The sequence below is a fragment of the Grus americana genome, chromosome 2 (genome assembly GCF_028858705.1).
Source record: "Grus americana isolate bGruAme1 chromosome 2, bGruAme1.mat, whole genome shotgun sequence".
Classification (NCBI taxonomy): Eukaryota; Metazoa; Chordata; class Aves; order Gruiformes; family Gruidae; genus Grus; species Grus americana.
Window position 1 is genome coordinate 67,147,951 of NC_072853.1, and position 23,795 is coordinate 67,171,745.

The 23,795-nt window shown below is 41.5% G+C and overlaps 1 protein-coding gene across 6 annotated transcripts in view; it reads left to right on the forward strand.

Annotated features, from left to right (window-relative positions):
* Positions 1-11,548, forward strand: part of MSANTD3 (Myb/SANT DNA binding domain containing 3) — an 18,403-nt gene extending 6,855 nt beyond the window's left edge. For all 6 annotated transcript variants that reach the window (XM_054814252.1, XM_054814250.1, XM_054814253.1 and 3 more), the window contains one exon: positions 977-11,548. In XM_054814252.1, the coding sequence (XP_054670227.1) occupies positions 977-1,386 (410 nt within the window). In that variant the 3' untranslated portion in view covers positions 1,387-11,548. The remainder of the gene's footprint in view (positions 1-976) is intronic.
* Positions 11,549-23,795: the final 12,247 nt, after the last annotated feature.

Sequence of the window (23,795 nt, forward strand, 5' to 3'; positions counted from 1 at the left end):
ATAAACCACCAGCAGTAAATTCATACACAATTGTCTGCTGCAAGAGTTCCCTGTAGGTCTTTCCTTCTTTGTTTTCAAGAACTAAAAAGAGTACGTAGAGCCATATTTCACACTGCAGTCCACATTGGAGAATGACCTTTCTGAAAAAGTTCGGCATTACATGCTTCTTTCTTCGGCGAGCATACACAGAAGGAATAATCCAAAACCAGAAGGGAGAGTGGCTGCAGTGGTTTCTTGCAAACTTTATTCTGTCACGATCTTACATAGAAGACTGTCCTTGCTCAAAAGACAACAGTAACTACATTGTTAGATAATATTCTTACAATGTCTCTTTCATAATTGTATTTACCATAAGTAGTAATCAAGATTTGTAAAGGAATGTACTTTGAGACCCTTATTTGCAGTGGTTACTATTTTATTCCATGAGTAGTTTCTCTTATTTCAGTAGAATTGGTAGAACCTTCTCAAAGTTAGAATAATGTAATTTTTTCTTAAAATTATACACCACTGCACTTACAGCATGTACTGTAGCGATAAGGAAGGAAGGAAGTAGTATTCTTCCTAGTATTTCCTCAGTCTCTTGGTATTGATGTTGATGCAGGTCTTCACCTGACACTCAAATCTTTCATAAAAATATTGCAAGTCACGTATGGATTTGGCTTAAACAGCCGCATTAAATGTTCAACTCCAGGCTGAGCCACCTAAATTTAGGTGTCCCCTTATAAATATTTACATTCTGGATTCTGAGCTCCCATTATAGCCATGGAGGTCTATCAACAGAGCCCAAAGTGGTTCAGTTCAGACCATCATACCCTTAGTATTCTGTAACAGAACTGCATTATGTAGTGGCTCCTGTACTATGGTACAGAAGCACAAGTTTTAGGTGTATACACCAATAACTATATTATCACAACTTCGTGTTTCTTGAGGGAGAAGAAGGGAATACTATAATACTTTTTCCTCTTATGTTTTGCAGAGTCATTTGTTGTCTCAAATAGAGAACTCTGTGATGAAGAGAAAGATCTGGTACATTTCCCAGTATGTGAAGGTACCTCCCAACCTGAGCCTTCGTGTTCTGATGTCAGAATAGCAGCAGACAAGAACTACAGAAGTAAAGCATCTCAGGAAAGTGCTCTGAAAAAGATGCATGAGGAAGAACATCATCAGCAAATGTCAATTTTGCAACTACAGTTAATCCAAATGAATGAAGTTCATGTGGCAAAAATACAGCAAATAGAAAGAGAGTGTGAGATGGCCGAAGAGGAACACAGGATAAAAATGGAAGTGCTAAATAAAAAGAAAATGTATTGGGAGAGAAAACTGCAGACCATCACAAAAGAATGGCCTGTATCATCCTTTAACAGACCCTTTCCCAATTCACCATAGAACAGAAAGGAGCAGAGAATCAGTCTGAGCACATTTATGAGTAATGCGCACTGGAACGAGGGTTTTTTAATGTGAATGTACAGTGACAGGATAGATGCCTGGCTGATAATGAACACACTTTGAGTCTTAACATTTAGGGAAACAGTGGTAGAGTCTACCAAGGCAAAAACCCTATTTTTCATTTGTAGGTAGTTCTGATTTGTTTAACTTTCAGACATGCACAGTATTCTAAAATGTGAACGTATTTTCCCCTCTCAGAATCCCCTAACATCCTTTTGAAATTTAATGTACTCTGGGTATTCTTACATTGGGTGTTTTTAAGAAAACTTAACAGCTTTAAAAATCAGGTTGTAGTGTTTATTTTTATTTCTATCACTTCCTATCTACCATTTCCTGAATGAAGGCAAGGGTTGTAGTTGCTCTCCGCTATTGGGACAAAAGGTGTTTGATAGGTATGGGTTGGACTGTTATACTGGGGCTTAGGAAAAAACCCATTTGTCTCTAGTTAATGTAGTTCATAACTTATTCTTCATAGAAGAAGTGAAAATGAAGGAAGTAGCACAAGGACCACTATAGTAACTGAGCCCTTTGCTTGTGAAGAACAATAATATTTTCCAGCTGACTGGCTGCTTGAGAGAATGGTTGTGGACTGGTCCTCCAACTGTTTGAGCCTTGACCCTTAAGAAGTTGGAAAGAAGGTGGCTTCTTTCTCAAAATCCATTGTGCTTGTCCTCTCTTTTCCAGGCCCATCTTGTATTCAACTAGAATACCAAAATAGGAGAGTCGTATGCTGCCGCCAGCACTGTACCATTCACCTGGAGTCAGTCCTTTGGAAGGGAAGAGCTTTTTAACAATTCATAAAGCTCTTAAAGTGTAGCGAGCCAGCCACTCCATTGGCAAAGTCTCCCTCTGTCTCCCCATGCAATACTTGAAGCGTAGCAGGAGTATTTCAGCCTCCCTAGCTGCAAGAAAAGACTACGAGTCACCCTCTTTACCTTCACATAGGGTGGGAAGCAGTTCAAGGGAATCATTCCTGTCTTGGAGCACTGTTCTGTTTTGTTCTGTCCTGTGTGTTATGGTAGTGTGTTTCTTGCCTTTGCTGTCAGTGAGGGGTGATGGATGTGATTTGTAAGAAAGCATTCACGTGAAGGTCCCCACAGAGTTTGGGGTAAGAGTAGATGGTAGGAAAGCACAAATCAAGTTAATCCTTCCCCAGGCAATCATTTAGTCTAGTGGGACAAGGGTTAAGACAATGTGAAATATAGAACTCCACAAAGATTCATAACAACTTCTGGTATTTGAAAAGTTGTTTTACAGGAAGATGTACAACCATCATTTGAAGTAGTGAGAAAAATGAACAAAACCATAAATTTTCACTGAAAAGCCTGAGTATCCCGTTATTCAATAAAGTATTTTCAGATCATGATTCATGAGGGCAAGTCCATACAGTGAGCAACATACTCAGAGTATGTTACAAAACATACATTCCCAGTTACACCCCCATCTCTCCCCTGGATGTTCTTTCTGGTAGAGTGAGTTTCTTTTGGTTTTGTTTTGGGGTTGGTTTTTTTTCGTGTTTCTTTTTCTTGAACTGCTTTCCCTGCTGGTGATTCATCTTTGCAAGCGCTGCCATGATCAACCACAGTCCTCAACTGTGGTTAACGCTGTGGTACGTGCATTGATCCCTTCAACGTGCTAACACCAGCAATCGCAATGGGAGTGATTTATTGCGATTTATTTTATATGACAGGAAAAAAAAAATTGCAGAGCTGCTGCAAGATCAAAAAAATAGGTCATGTATGAAATCCGAAGACAGATCTTTTTGACAGCAAACTCAGTTTTCTTATAAATTGGCTGTATGAAGGAAGCACAGGACTTCCAAAGAAGGATATCATTATGGACACTTTTTTTCCTGCTGAACGGAGACACTGTTGGAAGGTAGGACAATGATGTATAATAACAGTAGAGGCAAAAGAAAGAAGTAAACAGGAGTGAGGACCTTTTTGTTCTGAGGTTGCATTCTGTGGTCTGGAAGATGAGTCAGTTATTTGAGTAGTTATGACGATTGTTCAGGCACCATCCAGAAAAAAGAATAGGAAGGACATTTCTCCTAACCAGTGATGGGATTCCTTTCACACTGCTTCTAAGTGAAAGTAATTTGAAACTACGAAATTGAAACCGTGTATGGTAAGGTGTCAAAAGGTGACAAATGGAGACAATTTAAGCACTGTGAAGAGAGCAAGAACGGAGACAATCTAGGTCTAGATAGCCCTGTGAGAAGGTATGAAATAGTCCAGGGAGAATCTCTGTGAGATAAGGGTAATTCTGACTCCTGAAAGTTATACCATTGCTCATGAAAGATGTTTTATTTTTATATTAAATAATAATTTAAAATACGCGTGTTTTTGGACTGCACTAAATGGGCAATGCCTTGCTTTTGGTATATATTATTCTGAGACCAAAATTTACAGTTTTTAGGCTGAACAACAGAGCCTTTTAATTCAGCTTCTATTTAAAAGTAAGCAGATCACAGGAGAAAAATTAGAAAGAACCAGGATGAAGATAGGAAGGAAAGAATGATCAGTACATGCATAGAGGAAGAATGGGAATGTCACCCCTAACACAAATGATACAAAATTCTTTTGTGGTATGGGTAGTAGATGGCTTACTCGTGACATAGGCTTTTGCTTTCCTATCTGTGGTTGACTGTTGGTTGCTGTAAGGTTGGGTGATAGACACAGAAAAATGTAAAAGGTCAACAAGATGAAGTAATGTGTCTCCTTGCCAGGCTTTGGCTTCTCCATCTAAAGGCTTTTTATAAAGTGATTGGTGCGACGGAGTTTAAATTACTTGGGAAAAGTGGCTTTTACAATGTTTGGGGGTTTTTTTGCAGTTACTTCCTCTGGTAATAATCTTTTCTTTTGTTAACATTTAACATTTCTTATCTGTAATATAGCCATCTCAGACAGTGTGTCCATTTGTTCCTCTCCCTTTTTTCTAGCTTACATCATTCAGATACCTTGACATAATTGTGTTTTCCTCTTAACCATTTGGCCAAGCTATATAGGCATTTACCCAAGGTTTTTCATAGATAAAATACAACAATATTTTAAAAAGAACATGCCTGTTCTTCTCTGGTTTTTTTGTACAAGTTGTTGGCAAGAACAAACTTAAAGATACACTGGGCAAAATGATTCCTGCTTAACTCCATAAGAGAAAATGTATACCAGACATGTAGTGGCCGTTGTTCTCAGCATCTATGTTATTATGAACAGAAACTATGATTGCCTAGGCAAGGTGTGGTGAATTCCTTTATGCTCCCAAAAATGACACCAGCCTGCTTACAAGTGCTGTCTCTCCTTGGAGATCATCTAACTTGTTATCTGGTGTAATCTTTTTTATTTGTTGATTTTTTTTCTCCTTATGTCTGTGTCCCCCATTGCTTTTTTTAACCAGTAACGTGAGCAGTGGATTTCATCCAAAGCTATGTGTTTTGCTCTTTTCTTTCTCTTGCCCAGATTGCCTATATCACAACATTTTAGCATGAGATGAGTGCTCCTCAGTTGTCATCTTCCCTTTCCACAGAACGCATGGTTAGCCTTTTCTACACAGCTGCCCATACATTCTGGATTCTGCGCACAGGCTAGGAAACGTATTTGAGGATTTTGAAGAGAGGTTAGTCTAGAGAAAGGTCTGTATAGAGAAGAGCACGTTCTCCATTCCAGCTCCATGTAATTCTGGGAGGACAGTCTGACTACAAAGTCATTCATCAGGCTCAGAGCTAATGCAGGGTGCTGAAGCTGTGTAAGTGGCACTGATTCTACAGAAATCCTTGGGGTTCTGCAGAGGTTAGCTTCACATTTTCCTGATAAAAGTTCCTTCTTTCTAGGTAGTGGAAGAGTCTCGGTGGAAGATTTTCACAGATATTTCCTCAAATTGAGGCTCTTTGACAGAGAAATAACCCACCCTGCAATCTGTTATACTACTTTTGATGCCCAGGCTGCTCTATCACAGGAGCAAGGGATCTTGCTGCTTGCCGAAAATCCTCTCTGTGATGCTCCTTCCTACGCTGTGGAGATGTGTTTAGCCAGGGCCGAAAGACGCAGCCTTCCTGGCCAGCCAGTGCTCAGAGAAGGAGTCCTTACAGGGCAAGTACAGCTGCTGTGGTGCTGCACGGATCTTTTGCAGGTGTTTTTTTCTTTTTGTTGGTTATAGTTACAGTGGCTTTTACAATGTGTCTTCATCCTTCTTCCCCACTTGCATTATAATGCTTCCAGTTTCATTCTGAATCTCTATGGTCACAGTCTGTACAACCCCACATCTGTGCAGTATCATATTTTCAGGTATTTTTCTCATGATGACATTGAAATGATAAACTGCTACACATTTATATATTGTTAATTGGGGGCAGGGGAATTGCACATAAATCTTAAAAAACCATTTCATTGTGTTTTTTCCAGGCTAGTAAAGTCCCTCACGAGTAGTCCTGTGATTTCATATTTTGAGCTGACTTCTTCAAAGCTACTTTTTAAAGACCAGTGCATCTTAGTTGTTTTCATAATTGCCTGTCTTTTCGCATTATTTTGCTGTTTCTTCTCAAAGCTGCTGGCCGAAAACTCACACATCATCACTCTTCCTGAACTTTGTCTCTAGTTAGGTATTCAAAAATGTTTCTGTGCAAATTAAGTACTAATGTGTACCAAAATTAATACATTTAGGCTAATAAAATAAACCAACTAACAAGATGGATGATAGAATAATATGCAGTGACTGTTAATATAATTTAAAAAAAAAAAAATTACAGAGGACAGCTCTGTACATTTGATAAAAAGAAAGCTGACAATTTGCTGCCATCTATACGAATAGGATAATAATATATTTTTACAGTGAAAGCAAGCAGTGGTCTCTGTTGCCGGTATCACAGATTAATTTTGCTGCTGATTTACAAGGGACTTTGCTTCTTAGATTTTTTTTTTAAATTTTTTTTTTGGTCATGGTATTACATGAAATGGCTTGATTCTCTTCTATGTAAAGAAGATACACATAGAAATGTGGACAAACTTCTGGGCCTAAAACAAGAGCAATAAAATAGAAACGCACTAGCTGTGGCTCTGAACATTTTACTGTTCTGATGGTGAAGGGATTAGGCATCCCAAATCATCATTGGTCTTGTTAATAACACTGAACAAATTAAAAACTTTCAAAGGCAAAAAAAAAAAAAAAGGCTGGTATGGTTTTCAGAGTGCGTCAGAAACAAAGACAGCTCTTAGCTGTCCCAAAAGGTAACGCTGTCACTAACGTATGTCGAACAATTCCCCCGCATGGTCTTCACCTACCCCAATTACTCTTTCCTTTGAGACTGTGGACACCTATCATACCATTCACAGCTCCAAGTGCCTGACAGTAAGAAAAGTAACTGCATCAAGTAGGAATCCCACCAGAGTTGTTAGACCTCATTCTTAACTAGTCGGCAATTTTCTGAGACTGCGTTATCTAGACACGCACGCTACGCACCATGGAAAGGCACGTGAAATTTGTCCAGCACGTAGTCTGCCAAATGGCATAGGCTACGCAGCAAGGAAAAGGAAAATGTTGTCCACCGCATGGCTGTGTGTTATAAAACTGTTATATTCGTGAGGGCATGTGGATGCATCTCACTGATGGTAAACCTCTTTAACAGAAAGAATCAAGAAGTATTTTTGCCAAATCTTCTCATTCATCCTTGTCTAGATTTCCCAATCTGTCAAAACAGCCACAGGACAAAAATAAAAGGAAAAAAGAAAAAAAGCAAAAAAAAAAAAGCAGTCAAAATAGCTAGAAACAATCTGTTGCCTTCCTGATGAAGAGCTGGCTAGATAGAAAGCTATACTACATATATTTATATATTTAGGGAAATAACTCTCTAATGTAACGAAAATAAAGCAAGATAGACTTTTTTTAGATCGTCCTTATTTAATTTGTGTGGGAGTTTTTAAAATGTTGATTGAGATTGTTTGGTTTTCCTTTTGTTATTCAGTCCAGCTGCAGAATAGTTGTGTGCTTCAATTTCTGACCGAATGTTAGAGCACCTAATTAATCAAATTTGTTTGGCAAGAGAGTAGGAGTAGCTTTGCATTCAGCACAACTTGAGATTGATTGTATTCCACTAGTCTTCAAATATTTCTTCTCAGATATAAGAGGCTGTTCTTGGACAGCCCTGAATCTGAAACTGGCATTATATGCCAATTTAGTAGTAATTTATTATTTATGTGGCACTAATGAGGTGACATATAAGCTGCTCGAGCTCTGTCCATTATTTGGTCACGTAAAACCCCCTTACCTTTTCTTAGAATTATGCCCTGAAATTATGTACTAAGCCACAAATGGGCAAGTGAATCACCCATATAAATTCCTGCCACACATTCTGGGTCACAGTATACTGTGGGGAAAAACCCTCCTGCTTCTGTTTAATCATGGAGTTTTGAAATTTTGACCTGTTACTCTTACCAAAGCTTTGCTAAAAATTATTTTGTTCTGTTAGACACCTACGTGCTACCACAGAACCGTCCTTCAACCCAATGAGCCACGTGGCTTTATAACTTTTCAATATCGAGTCTATGGACTGTAGCAAGTCTGAGTTGATGCACACATGGTAAATTCCATTTATCTGAAAAAGATCTTGTAAATGGTCTCACATACTGAGACTCTGAAAAGTACAGATTAGGGAGGTGAAGTAATGGATTTGGTATTTAAACCAGGGCAGAAATTCTGGCAGGCTGGGAGTTATCAGTGCTGACCTAACAGAGAGGTTCAACCTCTGCTTAAGGAACAATAATATCCAATTCAAATATTGCCTTACCTCCAACTTTACATCTAAAATGAAGTGTAATGAGAAATCCTTGCCAAATAAAGCAACGTTAGTTTTCAAAATGCACTTGTTTTGCTTTCAATTACTGGCTTGCACGAGGGCTCTGAGTCCAGACTGACCTTTATATTGCACTTCGTTGATGGCTGATTTGAAGAAGACTTCCCATACTGATTTTGTCGTCTTCCTCTTGAATGCAATACTTCTACCTGGATGCGCTTAGCCATGCAGTGGTGGCAGTCGGACCATGGCAAGGGGCTCACATTCCCAAGTTGTCTGGCACTGACTCACCACATCTTTTCCGATTACCAATTCAGCAGTGGTAGATGAATTTGGATAAAAAATGAGGGGCTTTGGCCAGCAGGAACAACCATCATTGCTAACTGTGTTGCTGAGGTGCCTTGTTACACTGGTAAGTTGGCAAATTTAAAGGTATAATCAATAAATGATCACAATGGTACTTTGTCTGAGCCAATTACAAGACTGTCTTATAGCGTAAATCTTGCTTTCAGCTTTTACTCCTCTTGTAGACTGATAAATTAATTGCTTGCTCCTAGTTTATACTTCCACAGTCCTGCTGAAGCCAATACCCTTCTCTACATGTTGCCATGAGCTTGATAGATAAGTGTAGATCTCCGCTTTCATTCTGGTCCAGATGCCACAGCTACCAACACTGCTTCTGTAAATCTGGCACGAGTGTGCTGTCAGGGGGCCAGGCTGGGAAAATCAGGCCTGGGAAAAGACTGGCTTAAACTTAAGCCCTTCTCTTACACACAGCATGGACAGAAGTGGTTCAAGCCCCATGGCACGGCAAACTCAAGCCTGCATCCTGTCACAACTTAAAACACAAGTATGGACATAGTAAGAGCGGTGGGTTACTTTGGTGATCTGCAAAAATGGCTTTGGGTGGTAAGCAATTGGGTTTTAAAATTGTTATATATTAAAATCTTCCAAATCATGAGACAGGTTAAAATTATGCCCTGTCAGTGTTCAACTACTAAGAGCAATAAAATAACACAGCTTCCATCTGACAGATTCAGTCTTCTGTTAGGATTTGTTTCACTGGTATGGTTAATATATCATGCAGGCATGCTCTCACCTTTCTTCCTTGTAAAATCCTTGCTACTTCCATCAAATTAGTTCACATTCTGGATTAAAAAAAAATAAAGTAGAAGTCAGCTATATTAACCCATCCCGTGTTAGATATATACATAAATCCAGTTAAGCAATATATCAAATCTTTTTCTAATTTTTTGTATTTTTAGCTATATGTGGGTTTTTGTGTTTGTTTATACTTTCTACCTTTTTGGTTTGTTGTTTTTTTTTTTTTTCTTTTTTTCTGAAGAGTCTAAGGTTAAATAATGAGATCTGATCTTCAGCTTCTCAAGATGCAGATATCATGACATTTTAAATCTATACCAGAAAAAGTTCTGGTAACCGATTAATGTAAATGCAGAGATATTTTGGTCTGTTCTACTGGCCACAGAACTAGAAGGCATAGCCATAATAATACCTTTATTTTTGTGGTTGTCTTTCTGAACTTCCAGTCACAATGTGTGCAAGCTGGTTTGCCACCAACTAGCATCCAGCAGCACTGGTGTAGTTCCAGGGCCTGTTTTTCAGAGGTGCTAATCTGCTGGCTTCAGCGGGGGTCACGGCAAGTCAGCACTTCTGGGCTCTAGAAACCACGGGTGGGATCTTCAACAGAGCATGTTGGTTACGCTTGCAGATCCCACCGATTTCCAGGGAGCACTGGAACCCCACTTCCCCAGGGCATCTTCTGGAATTTCATGCAGTTTAACAGAAGTATTTTTACAATACCCAAGAAGTGAAAACTCTTTAGGAGATAATTTGTTTCCAAACGTGTTATTGCCATCTCTGCTAGTACTACCATCTTGTGATGGTACATCACGTTGGCCGTGTTTTGAGGTCTTATTGGCCAGGTTTTTAGAAGTCTTACCTTTCCAAGGGGAAAAAGTAACTTTCACTTCAATTTGGCAATGACACAGGGTATTTTTCGAGGTTGTTGCAAGAGGTTGTCTCTCCACCATCACTTTTTCTTATCCTGCAGAAGCTTCCCCTATTTTGCATGCATATTCCACCAGCAGTGGAATTGCACCTGAATTCCTTTGGTCAAGGAGACTGCAAGGATCCTCTGAAAACCTCTGAAAGTGGTAATCTTTCCACATGTGTTCAGGGGGCTCAGGATCACTGCAGGCTAAATACAGAAGCACTGAAAATCAGACCTCTGAAATATTGCCAACACAAGAGCTTGAGAATCTCAAGAAGAAACTTGAATCTAGGAGCTCCTCTTTGTCATTTTTGTATAAGTGGTCAAATAATTAGGAAACCATTCTTTCTTCACACCGTGTTGTATTTATTACGTGACATTAGGTTCTGTTGTGTTTTAACAATATATAAAATTACATTGTGCTGTGTTTGTGCTTATAGTTGGTGAGCATCTGAAACAGAACTAGCACTTAAGTACTGGGCTATTTGTCATAAGATACGTGAAAATGTATACACTCCTTTTGATACTAAATATTTTAATGGAACATTAGATGGTATCTCTTGTGGTCTTTGCCTTTTATTAGTAACAGTTTCTGGGTTTTGCTTTTTAAATTGCACTAAAACCTATACATTATTTAAGATCCCCCTTTTAGCCAAATGGTAGCCGCTAGGCTAATCTGATTTTCCTAGCATGGCATCAGCCTCAGTCACCTCACCTGTTGTAAAGTGTTGGTTTAGTATTTTAGTGCCTCAAGCACCACCAAAGCTGAGTCTGCCCTGCACGGAAGCAGCTTCTGGAATTGCACCTTTAAGCAATTATTTTTTTTGTTACTGTTGGTTTTAATTGATAAATAATGCCCACATTATAGTTTGAATCTCTAGGTAGATCACAGTATGTCTGAGTCCTTAGAATGTGAGGAATGAGGTTTTCATTACCTTTATTGTGTAGCTAATTTTCATAGCAAATTCTTTGTTTTTCCTACAGAAACAGTGAGTAAAAGGAGACGAAAGTAGGGCCCTAAAATGTATACTTTCTAACGGTTGGGGGATGTATGAAATGCAACAAAAAGTACCATTAGAGGAAGAGATCCAATAACTGTCTAAGCGAGGGGAATCTACTGTATGTCTGAAACTCACAGTGTATGTAATAAGGATGACTAACTGTACATTTTAGTGCCTTGTTTCCTGTAAAATGTTTAATCATAAATTACTAAACATAAATAATTTCTGAGAAAATGTATCTAAATATTGTTAATAGAAACTGTATATTCACAGAAAAGTCAATAAATCATCAACTATTGTTATGCATTAATTAGATGAGATTTTTAGTCTCCATTCTTTCAGTTGTTTTCAAATAATGTCATCTAATTTACACACGACTGTGCTATTTCTGTCTTTTAAACTAAACTCCACTCAACTGCACAGAACAGACAAATTTTCTCAGTTGCACTGTCAAATTTTGTGGGAGAAAGTGCTATTTCTGAGGCCCATTGTACATATTCTCCACAAAACTTTATATTTTGTTTGATTAAATGCTGATACAGTCATAGGCTCCTCTGAAATGTTTATCCTGTAGGCCTATTGAGTAGATCAGGTTTGAATCTGAGTTAAGCGCTAGCAATTTGCTCCTGTGCAGCCTGTGTTGGGCACTGATAGCAATAAAAATAATTGGGTTCCTGTTAAGAGCATCTTAACGATATCGGTTCAAAGTCTAGATAGAAATCCAGGAAACTAAACCATGCTGTGACACAATCAAGAAAGTGAAAGTCCGCCCCACTCACGAGCAGCAAGATGAACAGTGTGAAAACCCACAAGGCTGAGTGTTTAAAAGCAAACAGAGGAGAGGGAGAGCGATGAGTGGATAAGGACAGCCTGAGATTTCTCCCTGCTTCTCTTGGATTTTCTGCGCAGACTGAATGGACTGAAAGCTACATTGGTACTGGGACAATTTCCCAATGGTGTCTCATCTGTGCCACATGTAGAACTTTGTGCTGAGTATTACGATGTCCAGAGGAACTGGGACAAGACCTTAGATGCAGTTGGATTCATGTGCATAAGACCGTGCAAAAGCTGTTCTGGATTAGGTCACAGATCCATCTAATCCAGTATCCTGCCTACAAAAGAGGCTAATAGCATTTGCCCAGCAAAAAGTAAAAATAAAAGCAAGTGTACAATACTTTCGTAGCATGCAGTGTTCCATGAGGCAGATACTCCAATGGAATCTTTGCATGTAATGACCTTCAATGGATTTTTCTTGTATAAATCTGTCCAAGATCTCTCTGAACCTATGTAAGTCATCAGTAACCATATGTTCCACAGCTGAAATACATGTAGATTGAAGAAATTCATGTAGATTGAAGAAATACCTTCCTTTATTTGCTCTGACGCCAATTCCTGCTATTTTAGCTTGCTGCCCTATCTCTCCATGTAGAATCTTGTGTTAGAAACTCATAGGTCTTAAGACTGGTTCAAATCAAATAAGGGTTAGAATAGCTCATTCAGTAAGCTTCTCTCACATTAACACAAGGTTGTCTTTTAATTGATACAGAAAAACATCAGTGAATCTCTTCCAGTGCATGTGATCAGAAAGCAACAAATACTTTCATGAAATCCAAAAGAAAAAAGAAAGGGCAGCATAGTTACATATAAAAGTAGGGATGGAACATCACTTTCATACTTTTCAAGCAGCCACTCTTCACTTAAAAATAGGGTTGCTCCTTTTCTTCACTAACTCATTTTCAATAGGAAAGAATAGTTCCACTATGTTAAAAAAAGCCTTTGTGTTAGATGATTGCTTCTGGCCAGCAGAATGCTCCTCAAATTGTTTCATCTTCCTGAAGACTTCCAGAATGTGACCAGAGGACAGTGGAAGACAGGTTTGTGCACCTGAAGGCTTCTGTCTAGAACTTTTATCTTACCACTCTTGATTCCTGAACAGAAGTAGCCAGGTTTGTGGCTGATTACACCATCAAATTCAGCAGTTTTTCCTTGTAATTGGATCTGCAAGATTCAGCACGTTATGCCATAATCTGGATTTTTTTTGCAGCTAACTTGAGTGCTCCTTGAAAAATATAAAGCCATGAATTGAAGGATCTCATATGAGAAATTATTATAAACCTGACTGGCTTCCCATAGTGCCACCATATCCCTTTAGTATCTAAACCAGCTGGGCCGGGACAGTGTCCACACTTCATGCTTGTGGTGGTGAGGCAAAGAGAATAACACAAGTGCAGTCTGCTTCAAAGGGAAAATAAATGTACCTGTTGGCAGTAATGGCATTATTTATCAAACAGAAGGAAAGGAAAATAGATAGTAATAAATATAGATGAGAAGCTAATGGAGTTCAATAGTGATAAATAAAGCTAAAGACAGTAGGAAAATTAGTCTTGACCAGCAGACCTTAACAGAAGAAAAGTTTTTGAGGTGCACAAGACAGGGAACAAAACCACTTAAAATTTTAAACTATATAGTCCTGTTACCGTATGTCAATGGTAAACTATTACTGATACAGAAAAGGTAAATGTGAAAATGAATAGTCTCTTCTGTATTTAGAAAGCAGCAAGATACTGGTTTATGTGTGATGGTTAACTTGTCATATGAGGATGACAAAGAACCTTGCAGTCCTTCCTATAGAAAGAGAATGCCAGATTTCTGCTAAAGGGAAAGACCAATTTAGGGCCTTTTTCACGAAAATGTGCAGGAAACTTGTACCAAAAGTCTCAGAAATGATGGCTGACTATTATTTCTCAACTGATACTCATCTCAGAAGACTGGGAAAACTCAGAAACCTGGAGGACCACTGATGGTTGCTAGTTGAGGAAAAAGTCATGTAGGGAAATCTGAATGTAACTAGCATCCCTTCTACAAAAAAAACCCCCACAAAACCAACAAAACCAAACCCCCCAAAAACCCCAACAAACCAAAACACAAACACAAACAAAACCCTTATCAAATAAATCCAGTTTTGTTCTTAGACAAAGTCAGAATTGTGATAAAAGAGGTAACTGCACTCATCAAAAACACATGCACATTGATAAACTCTTTGGTTCAGTTTAACATGATTTATGAAAAAGAAATGGTCCAAATTAAATGGTCTAAAAGCTGCTTAACTGATAGGCTCAAAAATGCTTGAAAAGCAGTTCTTGGACAAAGCTTTCTCTAGAGATATTCCGCAGGCATCGTTAGCAGGAATAATCTTGAAGGACATGTGCAAGTCATCGCTCTCATTTACAGCTGGCATCAAGTTTGCCAGAGGAGCAGTGATAGGGCAAGGCAGAGATCTGATACAGCCTGGCTGCTTCTGCGAGACGGGCCAGTTCATGAAAGCGTCTCAGCGCAAACACAAACCCTGTATTTGGAACTGACATGCAGAGATCGTGCCTAAAGGCAACAGCAGACCCCCCGGAGGGAGCGGAGTTTCTGGATCACCGGGGCAGGCACGGGACCCGAGCCCCTGAGGGTACGTGCACGCAGAGGGGATTAAAAGGAAATGTAAAGGAGGGATGGTGTAAGAGATGGGAGTGATACCTCCCTCCGTAGCCCTGGGGAATCCAACAACGAAATATTGTTGGACCTCATGCCTACGCTTTACACCGATGTTAAAACTGAATAGGTGAGGGTGCGGAGATGAGCCGTAAAGTCTTCTGAGCGATGGGTAAGAGAGATTTCCTCATACCGGCTGCCTTAATGAGAGCAGCCTTTTGGGCTTATAGATAAGAATTTGGTAAAATAACGTGATCTGAATGCATAAGAATTCCTCTCAGGAATAAAAAAGATTGCTGAAGGGCTTTTTAATCGAGAAAAAAAAAAAGTGCTCTAGCAGAGTAAGCCTGAGACTTGGAAGTCCTAATGTTGATGGGCAGTGAACCGCGGGGAGAAAACCCGCCGCAGGGCTGCTTCACGTTTCGATGCCACCCCACCGAAGCCAGGTGCCTTTCTAGGGGGTGTGAGAACTCAGGTACGGACTTGATTCAGAGGCAGCGGGTGGCAGAGGGTGAAACGCCGGGGTCTGGCGGGGGACAAGCAGGACGACGGGTCATTCCCCGCTTCTCTCCCGCCTCGCCCCAGGCCCTGCTCGCTCCCTCCAGCGGGCGGCAGCCGCGGGCCGCGGGCCGGAGCCGCTGGGGAGAACCCGGCGTCGGGGCGCTTCTCAGGCGCCAGCCGCTTTCCCAGGAGGGAAGACGGCTCCTCCCCAGGGAGCAGGAGGGTCCCTGGGTTCGCTGGTCTCCCGGGAAGCGCCGGGCGGCTGCAGCTCCCGAGCGGGAAACCTGCTCCGTGCGAGCGGTTTCTTGCGTCCGCCTCCTAAACCCGCTGCCGGGAGCTGGGGAAGCCCCCCTTTGCCCCCCGGATCATCCCCTGGCACCGCTCACCGAGCTGGCCCCGAGGGGTGGCTTCAAATAGGGGGCGGGATGGTGGGGTGGGGGTCGGCGGTGCCTCCCCTCCCCCTGAGACCCACCTTCCCGTCAGGGGCTGGGGCCTGCGCCCGGGCTGTGAGGAAAATGGCTGGCTCCCGGGACGCTCCTGGGCGGTCTGAGGCCCAGACGAATGCTGGCCTGGTGTAACGGACGGTGCTGTTTTAAAATTAATTTCTTCGCCGGTGTTGGAAGCCAAGCCAACATCTTTATTTCGTTTCGGCCTAAGCCAGTGAGAGACTGGTTTATACTGAAAGAAAATCAATCACTTTCCTAGAGAAATCAGAATTACATATAGCCTATATATAGCCTGTTGTGCTTTGCTTAAAAGCCGAATTAGAGTGAGCAAGGCTTTCCAAATCCTTTGGCTACCACCCCCCCCCACACACAAAGCCTAGAGTTGTGCGGGCTCAACACAAAACCAGAACAAGGGAAAAGCGTTGCAGGTGAAATCCTCAGGTTTTTCAGCCTGTGGAAGTTTTCCCATTGGTACCTGGCTCCAGGAAATCCTCGGTAAGGGTTAGGGCAGGATCCAAACCGCAGGAGATTTTGGCAGCCACCTCTTTCTTTCCTCCACCAGAAAGAGAAAATTCCCCCACTCTCCATCTCAGTCTGGCATGTCCTTTGCATTGTCCAGTCAGGGAAATTCTTGAAAGTCTTCAAGGCATTTATTTTCTCAGGTTACATCTACATTAGGAAAAAGGGTTGTATTTCAGTGATAGCGTTCACTGTCTTATAAAAAGTTAGTTAGGGCAAGCTGTGAACATACCACTATACCTAAGCAGGATTTCTTTAAAAACCCTGGTTCTCTCATACAGGTTTTTCCTCATCAAGCCAGCATATATGAGAAATGCCAGGTACTAACTATCATGTTTTAAAATCACACCATTTTGCCAATCCAGGCAAAGCCTCGGGGAAATTCTCCCAGATTTTGTTTATCCACGCAGTGCATAAATCTTTTAACCACTCCATTTGCCTGAGGCCACACGGGGGTTACACACTGCACATAAGCGTGGGGAACATGCCGTAGCCTTAGGCAATCCGAATTGTTGAAAAAATTGTATGTAAACAGTTATAAACAAGTTTTCAAGATCTCTATTAAATAAGCAATAAACTAATCCTTGTCATACACAGATAGGCACCCAGTCATAGCTGTTTAAGAGCAAATTGCGTAAGACATAGTGCCTGAAATACCTCAGTCTAAAAGCACCATCATTGTGTTCATGCGAAAATGAAAACAAAGACAACCAAAGACTGGGGAGGCTGATCAGCGCAGATAACACTAAAGTACACACAAAATAACTGAGGTTCCCAGTTCTTGGTAGCATTCACATTTGTTTCTCGTTTTCAGAGAAAACATACCTGTACCTTGTTGTATCATTTCCGCCAATTCAGCTTCTAGGTGCTCTTGCTAAAAAAACCCCTCCTAAATGACACCAGTTTAAATTACTTGCCCCAGACCCAGGAAATTAAATTATACCCCGAGTGTTCACCCATGAGCAACTTTTTCCCGCTCCCAAGCTGAGAGCTAAACAAGAGGGCTCCAGACGTACACATTTTCTGACTCAAGGAGAGAGGCCATAGAAGAGAAGAAAAGACGACAACATATAAACTTGGAAAACCTGCTTAACTAATAGGAGAAATAGCCATCCACTGCTGGCAATCATCCTGACCCGATCCCGACTCTCAGCACCGCACGGTTGGTCAGACATCCACGCTGCCCCAGCTAGTAGCTGCACTCTGTTCTGGCCTGGATGCGTCCCGGTGCTCCGGGGGTTGGTGTTTAGGCTCCTGCTCCAGGCAGCAGCCTTGGAACTGGCCGGTAGAGCAGTCACCGCCGCTGCCTGCTGCCAGCTGCCTGCAAGTCACCACTCTGCTGCCCGCCCCAGCCACTGCAGTGCCGGCAGCCCACTGCCTGCTCTGCCTCCATGGCCTCTTTGACTCTTCTGGGACATTACAGGTCCACAAGTCTATTTTCTCAGCAGAGAAATGAATGGTGAACAGGATCCACATCTAGTCCCTTTAAGCAAAGAAAGAAATCCTTATTTTAGTTATTTATTTTTTTCTCTCTCTCTCCTGTCTTGCTTGCCCGGGGCTCCTTCTTGTCAAGCGTCAAAGCTACGTAGGCACACATCTCTTGGCCCTCTATCATTAAATACAAATATAGCCCTACCGCCACCAGACCTTTATTTTAATGGGATAGCTGTAAACCAAAAGCCACAAAGAACTGAGATGCACCCCACTCCAGTCAGCAACTCGCACAACCTTTCTGCTAGAGGGAGGAGGCCTGAGAGTGGCTCGCCTCCCCCTCCCAGGTGGCTGCTGCGAGTGAACCCCTTCTGTGCCTTCTGGCCACTGGGATCTCATTAGAAATGGCACAGCCAAACCCGCAGAGGACATAAGCTAAACACAGAAATATTTTTTGCATTTGGCAATATATCTGTAATATGCAAAAATGCCAAGGAATTTTCTAAACACGAGTGAGACTATTCAAAGAGTAAATAGTAAGCCATGTATTGTATAGTAGAGTAAACTAAATTAATAATAAACTGTTCTCTGCTTCTAGTCACTTTGGGGAAAATCAGAAGACTGCAATGGGCAGAAAAGAGGAACGTGGGGACTACTGCTACACAGGCACTTGCCCAAACTACAATGAAGTCAAATCTACAGATGTTATCAGTTTCCTTCACTCTAACAGAAGAACCATCTATGATAAGTTTTCAGGTTTCGACTCTCCCTCCTCCCCCAATTTTTGTTTTTAATGAAGAGTATTTGTGCCAAGACTGAAAAATGCAACAGATCCCTATCTCAAGTTCCAGAAGAGTTACTTGATATTTATTGTATTACTGAAGAAACAGAATGTAAACAAGTAACTAAAGACCACTGCCTGTCTGGGTAAGTCTGGAGCGCTCCTGCTAGCCAGTAAAGTTACTGCTTTCCACCAATTTTGCACTACCCTTGTCAGCAGAAGAGCCAAGCTGTTTCTGGGCTATGTTAAGTAATCCGATGTACATCTCTAAGCTTGGGTCTATCAATCAGGGCTCGTTACCTTTGGCAAAGTCCCAGTGCTTTGTGAGCATCTTATGCCGATACCCACTGCTCAGAAATCCAGGAAGGCTTATTAGCTCACTGCTCAGCCAGGCAGACAGCATGCAGCACCTCCTGGACTTGAACTGCTTCGGGGTTACTGTGATAGCGGGATAAGTGAGCTATGGGCAACACAGTGATTGGTAGAGGAGATAAGGAAGGTAAGAGATGGGGAGAGAGCCTGTGTCAGCTTTTGTCTCACAACATTCAGTAGCTTCAGAAAAATGCTCTACTGCTGAAACACAGTAGTGAGAATATGGGGTGCGGATGCCCAGAGGCAGAGTCAGGTCCGTTCGGCCGGAGCCCATTAGCTCTGAATCAGTGCTGGTCCCACTGGACCCGTGTTGACACCAGAAGTCCTTAGGTATCTCTCTCCTGCTCCCAAGTCCCTCGCTGTTGAGGAAGCTTACTTGTGACTGTGCATACCCTCCTAAGTACCCAGAGCTGGTTGAGTCTGACATTGTGCCCAAGCTGACAAACCTTCCTGAGACCCACAGCTGTGGGAAACATAGTCCGTGCAAGCAGTCAGAGGTCCTGCAGGATCTGTGAGTCTGAGCTCCATGCTTTAATAAAACACCAATGCTAATGATAGATCAGCTGTTACAGCCATGACCACTAGAGGCAGGTCCAAACCAGCTCTGCTCTGCTTTCCTTCTCTTGCCATGCATTGGTACCCTCACCCAAAGAATGTACCAGTTGTCTAAGCAGGAAGTATGAGGGCACTTCCCATTCCACCAAGAAAACTGCGGTCAGGATGTTCAAACCCTTCATAAACAATATACCTCACAGGATTGTCCCAGTTCTCCTCCCTTCCACCAAATATCACTAGTTTCACTGCCCTGCTGGCACCCCCGATGTACAGGTCTGAAATTACTTTCTCCAGGCTTTCTTCCTTGACACCATTTTTGCAGAAGATGTCTGTCCCAGAGGCCTGATAGCAGCTTCTGCACCTGAGAGGTCTGTCAGATGCACATAGGTATCAAATCTACAGCCATAGCTAATGGGTGCCCTCTTTGTACTGGGGACTCGGGGTGATTCCTGGAGGTAGGATTGTAAAGGACTCATCTCTGGAATACTGCTGGGCTCCACTCTCTTTTCCACTCTTTTTGATACATTAACAAAGCTATTGCAAATAAAACCACTGGGGATATTTGACTCTTTGACCACTGTACACAGAATTACTGTTGTGCTGTTGGTAATACCTATGTTTTCATGATAAATTCCTTGCTTTTAGGTTTATGGAGTGTGTCAGCAGTGCAACTAATAAACAAGAGACAGACATCAGGCATCAGATTAAATGAATGCACTCAGCGATAAGAATGGTGTATATCATACTGGATACCACAAAAACCACAGGAGAAATGTACTAAGGGAAAGGCTGACGCACTTGTCACAGGAATACTCTGCATATCTCTGTCTCTTCATCTCCATTCCTTCTGAGTACTAAGAAAGCCAGGCTTCATTGACTTCGAACTTGGACAGAAAAATAAGCAGGCTGACTCATCAAAGACTTGGTTTGCCCCTTCTTGTGCAGTATAGTTCTGGGTGACTAAGGAAGATCCAGGCAGCGCGGGTAGAAAATGGGTAGAAATTCTGTATTTTGACAGGAAGTTAATTAGTACCTAATTGTTCCTTAGCAAAACCAGGGGACACCACCCTGTACTTAACTGAAATACAAAGACACTCTTAAACTATGATTCCACAAATAATTTATTGTTGAGACAGAAACATTTGAGTTATGCAGACAGAGTGAGTATTCTAATTTTTAAATAAATTTTACCATGTCTTTTTCACAGAATCATAAATCACAGCAGATCATAGAAGGGCTGAAGTGGGAAGATGACCTCTGAGGTCATCTGGACCAACCCCTCTGTACAAGCAGAGTCACCTAGACCCGGTTGCCCAGGACCATATCTGGATGGCTTTTGAATATCTCCAAGGAGGAAGACTCCACAGGCTCACTGGGCAACCTGTGCCATTGCTCAGTCACCCTCACAGTGAAAAAGTGTTTCCTGATGTTCAAATGGAACCTCCTGTGTTTCAGTTTGTGCCCATCGCCTCTGGTTCTGTCACTGGGCACCACTGAGAAGTGCCTGGCTCTGTTCTCTTTGCCCACTCCCTTCAGGTATTTATATACATTGATAAGATTTCCCCTTTTTCATATCTGTTTTCATTCCCTTGCCATATAAGATACTCTGTATTATCTAAATATAACCAAAGAAACACTGAATTGAAAAGCTAGAGAAGCTAACTTTAGAACTAAGTCCACAGAGCACAAATGAATGGGCATTAGATATGATCAAAGTCTGTGAACGGTGTGATTTCAATGATGATCCATTTGTGCTTTAAAAATACTTGTCTTTAACTCCAATGCTGTACTGAAAAAGAATAAAGAACTGATTCAGAAAATGAACACACCAGCAAAACTTGTAAGCCACTCTAAGTCAGCATATAAAGAAATTAATGCTTCATATCACAATGTGTAATCAATAAATCAGGTGCCAGGTGTAGTTATTCCACTTGGCAAGTCACATTTGTAAACACAGATGTCCAAGTTGTTTGGGGTTTCATCTCTGCACTCTATCATCTTCTTAAAGCAGATAAAAGTTTTGCCATTCCAGAGGTGTAATTATTTTGACAAAATAAACTCCCTCCAATTGCTAGTAAAAGACAGTAGTGGAAAGAACAAAATGAGCAGAAAAATACCTTTGCTATCACTTGTATTTTTAAGAAGAAACATGCTTGGGAATTTCAGTGCTGCTGATAACTATTACTGAATATTTTAATAGTCTGAAAATATGGGTTACATTTGGGCTGTCCAAAAAAACCTGTAAACAAAGGAATCTCTGCTGCATAAAAGTTCTGCTGGCAAGTGGCTTGTGGCAGATGCCTTGTTCTTCTTGCAGAGGAGGAAAAGTCTCTGCCTCCGTGAGACAAGCCTGAAGTCTGGGACCAAGGAGACTCAGTAGAGATGAACAGCAGCACAGTTGTGTCTCAAACCCTCTCCTTTGGCTACGAGGACAGCTGGGGATGACTTCTGGAATGACACCACTTACATTCTTCCCACACTGTCTGTCAGGATAGGACTAGTGGATAAGAGGTATGTGAAGAGAGTACTCAAAGCCCCACTGATGACTCAGAAATGACAGTGTTCCAGTTGGCATGCGAGAGGGACTGCTTGAGATGATTCCTCATGTTTTTGTCTCACTGTGGTGGGAGGAGACCTGCACTGGGACTGGCAGAGGAACAGTCCACTCCTTTTCCTAGGCAATCTGTCCTTACTCCAGATCACAAGAAAGAAGTCGGCTACTGGAAAGGGAAAGAGTTCCTTGCTACACAAGACTTCAGTTTCTGCATGGCACAAGCATTTGTGAAGAGGTTAGGAAAGATGGCAGATGTTGTAGAGGAAAAACACCAAAACATATGAAGAAGTTAGAGGTCAGCTGAGGAGCAAGACACACTTAGAGATGCTGGTGGAAGTCTGCAAGTTTCAATAGCCAATTAATGTCTGTTTCTGCAATCTGCCCATAGCCAGATCTCATGGTGTGGCTACATTTTGAAAACAGAAGATAAGAAAATAGTAGAAGTCTTATAGGTCCACCTTTTGCAATACACAGTGAACGTGTCCCTCTGCTGCTTCCCCACTCCCAAACCTCATTAGTGAAGGTAAGATTACCAGTGGCAGCAGTGAGAAGTGCCAGTTCCAGACACAGTCTTTCTCCATACTGGGAAATGAAATCTTGAAGGTGGAAAGCTTCCAAATTGCTGCAGAACACCACCAGAAATCACCATTGCTTCATTTTTAATTCCCGCTGAGACTTGTCATCCTTAAAGCTATGAGGAGTGCTATTGCACAAGGCTGGCACTGCTAAGGCAAGAAAATTTCCTGACCATGACGGCTGCCACTGACACAATCTGCAGAGCTCTTCATTGAAATATGGCTCTGGATATTCTAGTGCAGCTCCCCTACCCTAGACAGTTTTCCCAGGCTGTTTTAATTAATCTTGTCACTCTTTGGTGTATTAGCCCCAAATATAATGAATGAACGCGAATTAACACAGAGCAATGAGCAGATTGGGGCTGTCTAATTCAAAAGAGGGTGCTATATCTTATCCTGAAAAGTCTTTTTATGGGGAAAAAAAACATGGTTAGGTTATTTGGAAAAACTCCTATAACCTTTGAAGGGAGAGAAATGACATGCAGAGTTGAGCTCTGGTTTGGGACAAACATGTACTTTGCCTTCTCTGCAAAGATTGGAGTGTAGCAGAAACAGATGTTTTGGAAGTCTGCAAAGTATGCATTAGATAACTTTATAACCCTTTATTAAAGATAGATGTGACCAATTAATTTCTGTATTGATTGGATTTTTGGAATCTTCATGTTCCCCAGCCCATGTTTCCTCCAGGGAAACATAATTAAACTGCTTTGTTGCTCCTGTTGTATCTACCTTACCACTGAAGAACTGAGGTTTGCTTGGCATTGTCCAGTCCATCTTGCCATGTGAGAGTGCTGGTTTCAGGTAAGATTCTACTAGCAAACTGAAGAAGTGCCTAGTTTTAAAAACAATACTTCAGGTAAAAAAGACCTCCAAAAGTGAACCCAAGTAGGGCAACAAGAGTGATGAGAGTTTTAGAAATAATGATGACTGGCAAAAGACAGAAGACTACGGGCTTTTTTTTCTGTTTTCCTCTCTTTTCTGGAATAAACTTATTAAATCCGACATGTTTGAATGAAATGGTGATTAGTTATTACTAGCCTCTGCTGGGAAAAGGACAAGAATAAATGGACTTGCTTTGCAGAAAATAATAATGGGAAAGTTTTTAATTGGATATTGAAGCACTTGAACAGGATACCAAAGGAATTTCTGGAATCTCACTGGGAACTCTTTATTCTTCAGTTCAACATCAGCCAGTTGCCTCCCTGTGGTCTACGTACAGCTGGTAATGTCTCAGTGCAGGGATTTTACCTAGATATGATAATCTTGTTCAACCCCACACCTCACCTGTATAGAGTTGATAGGCCCATCCACAGCAGATAGAGTGATAAAGAATAGCCTT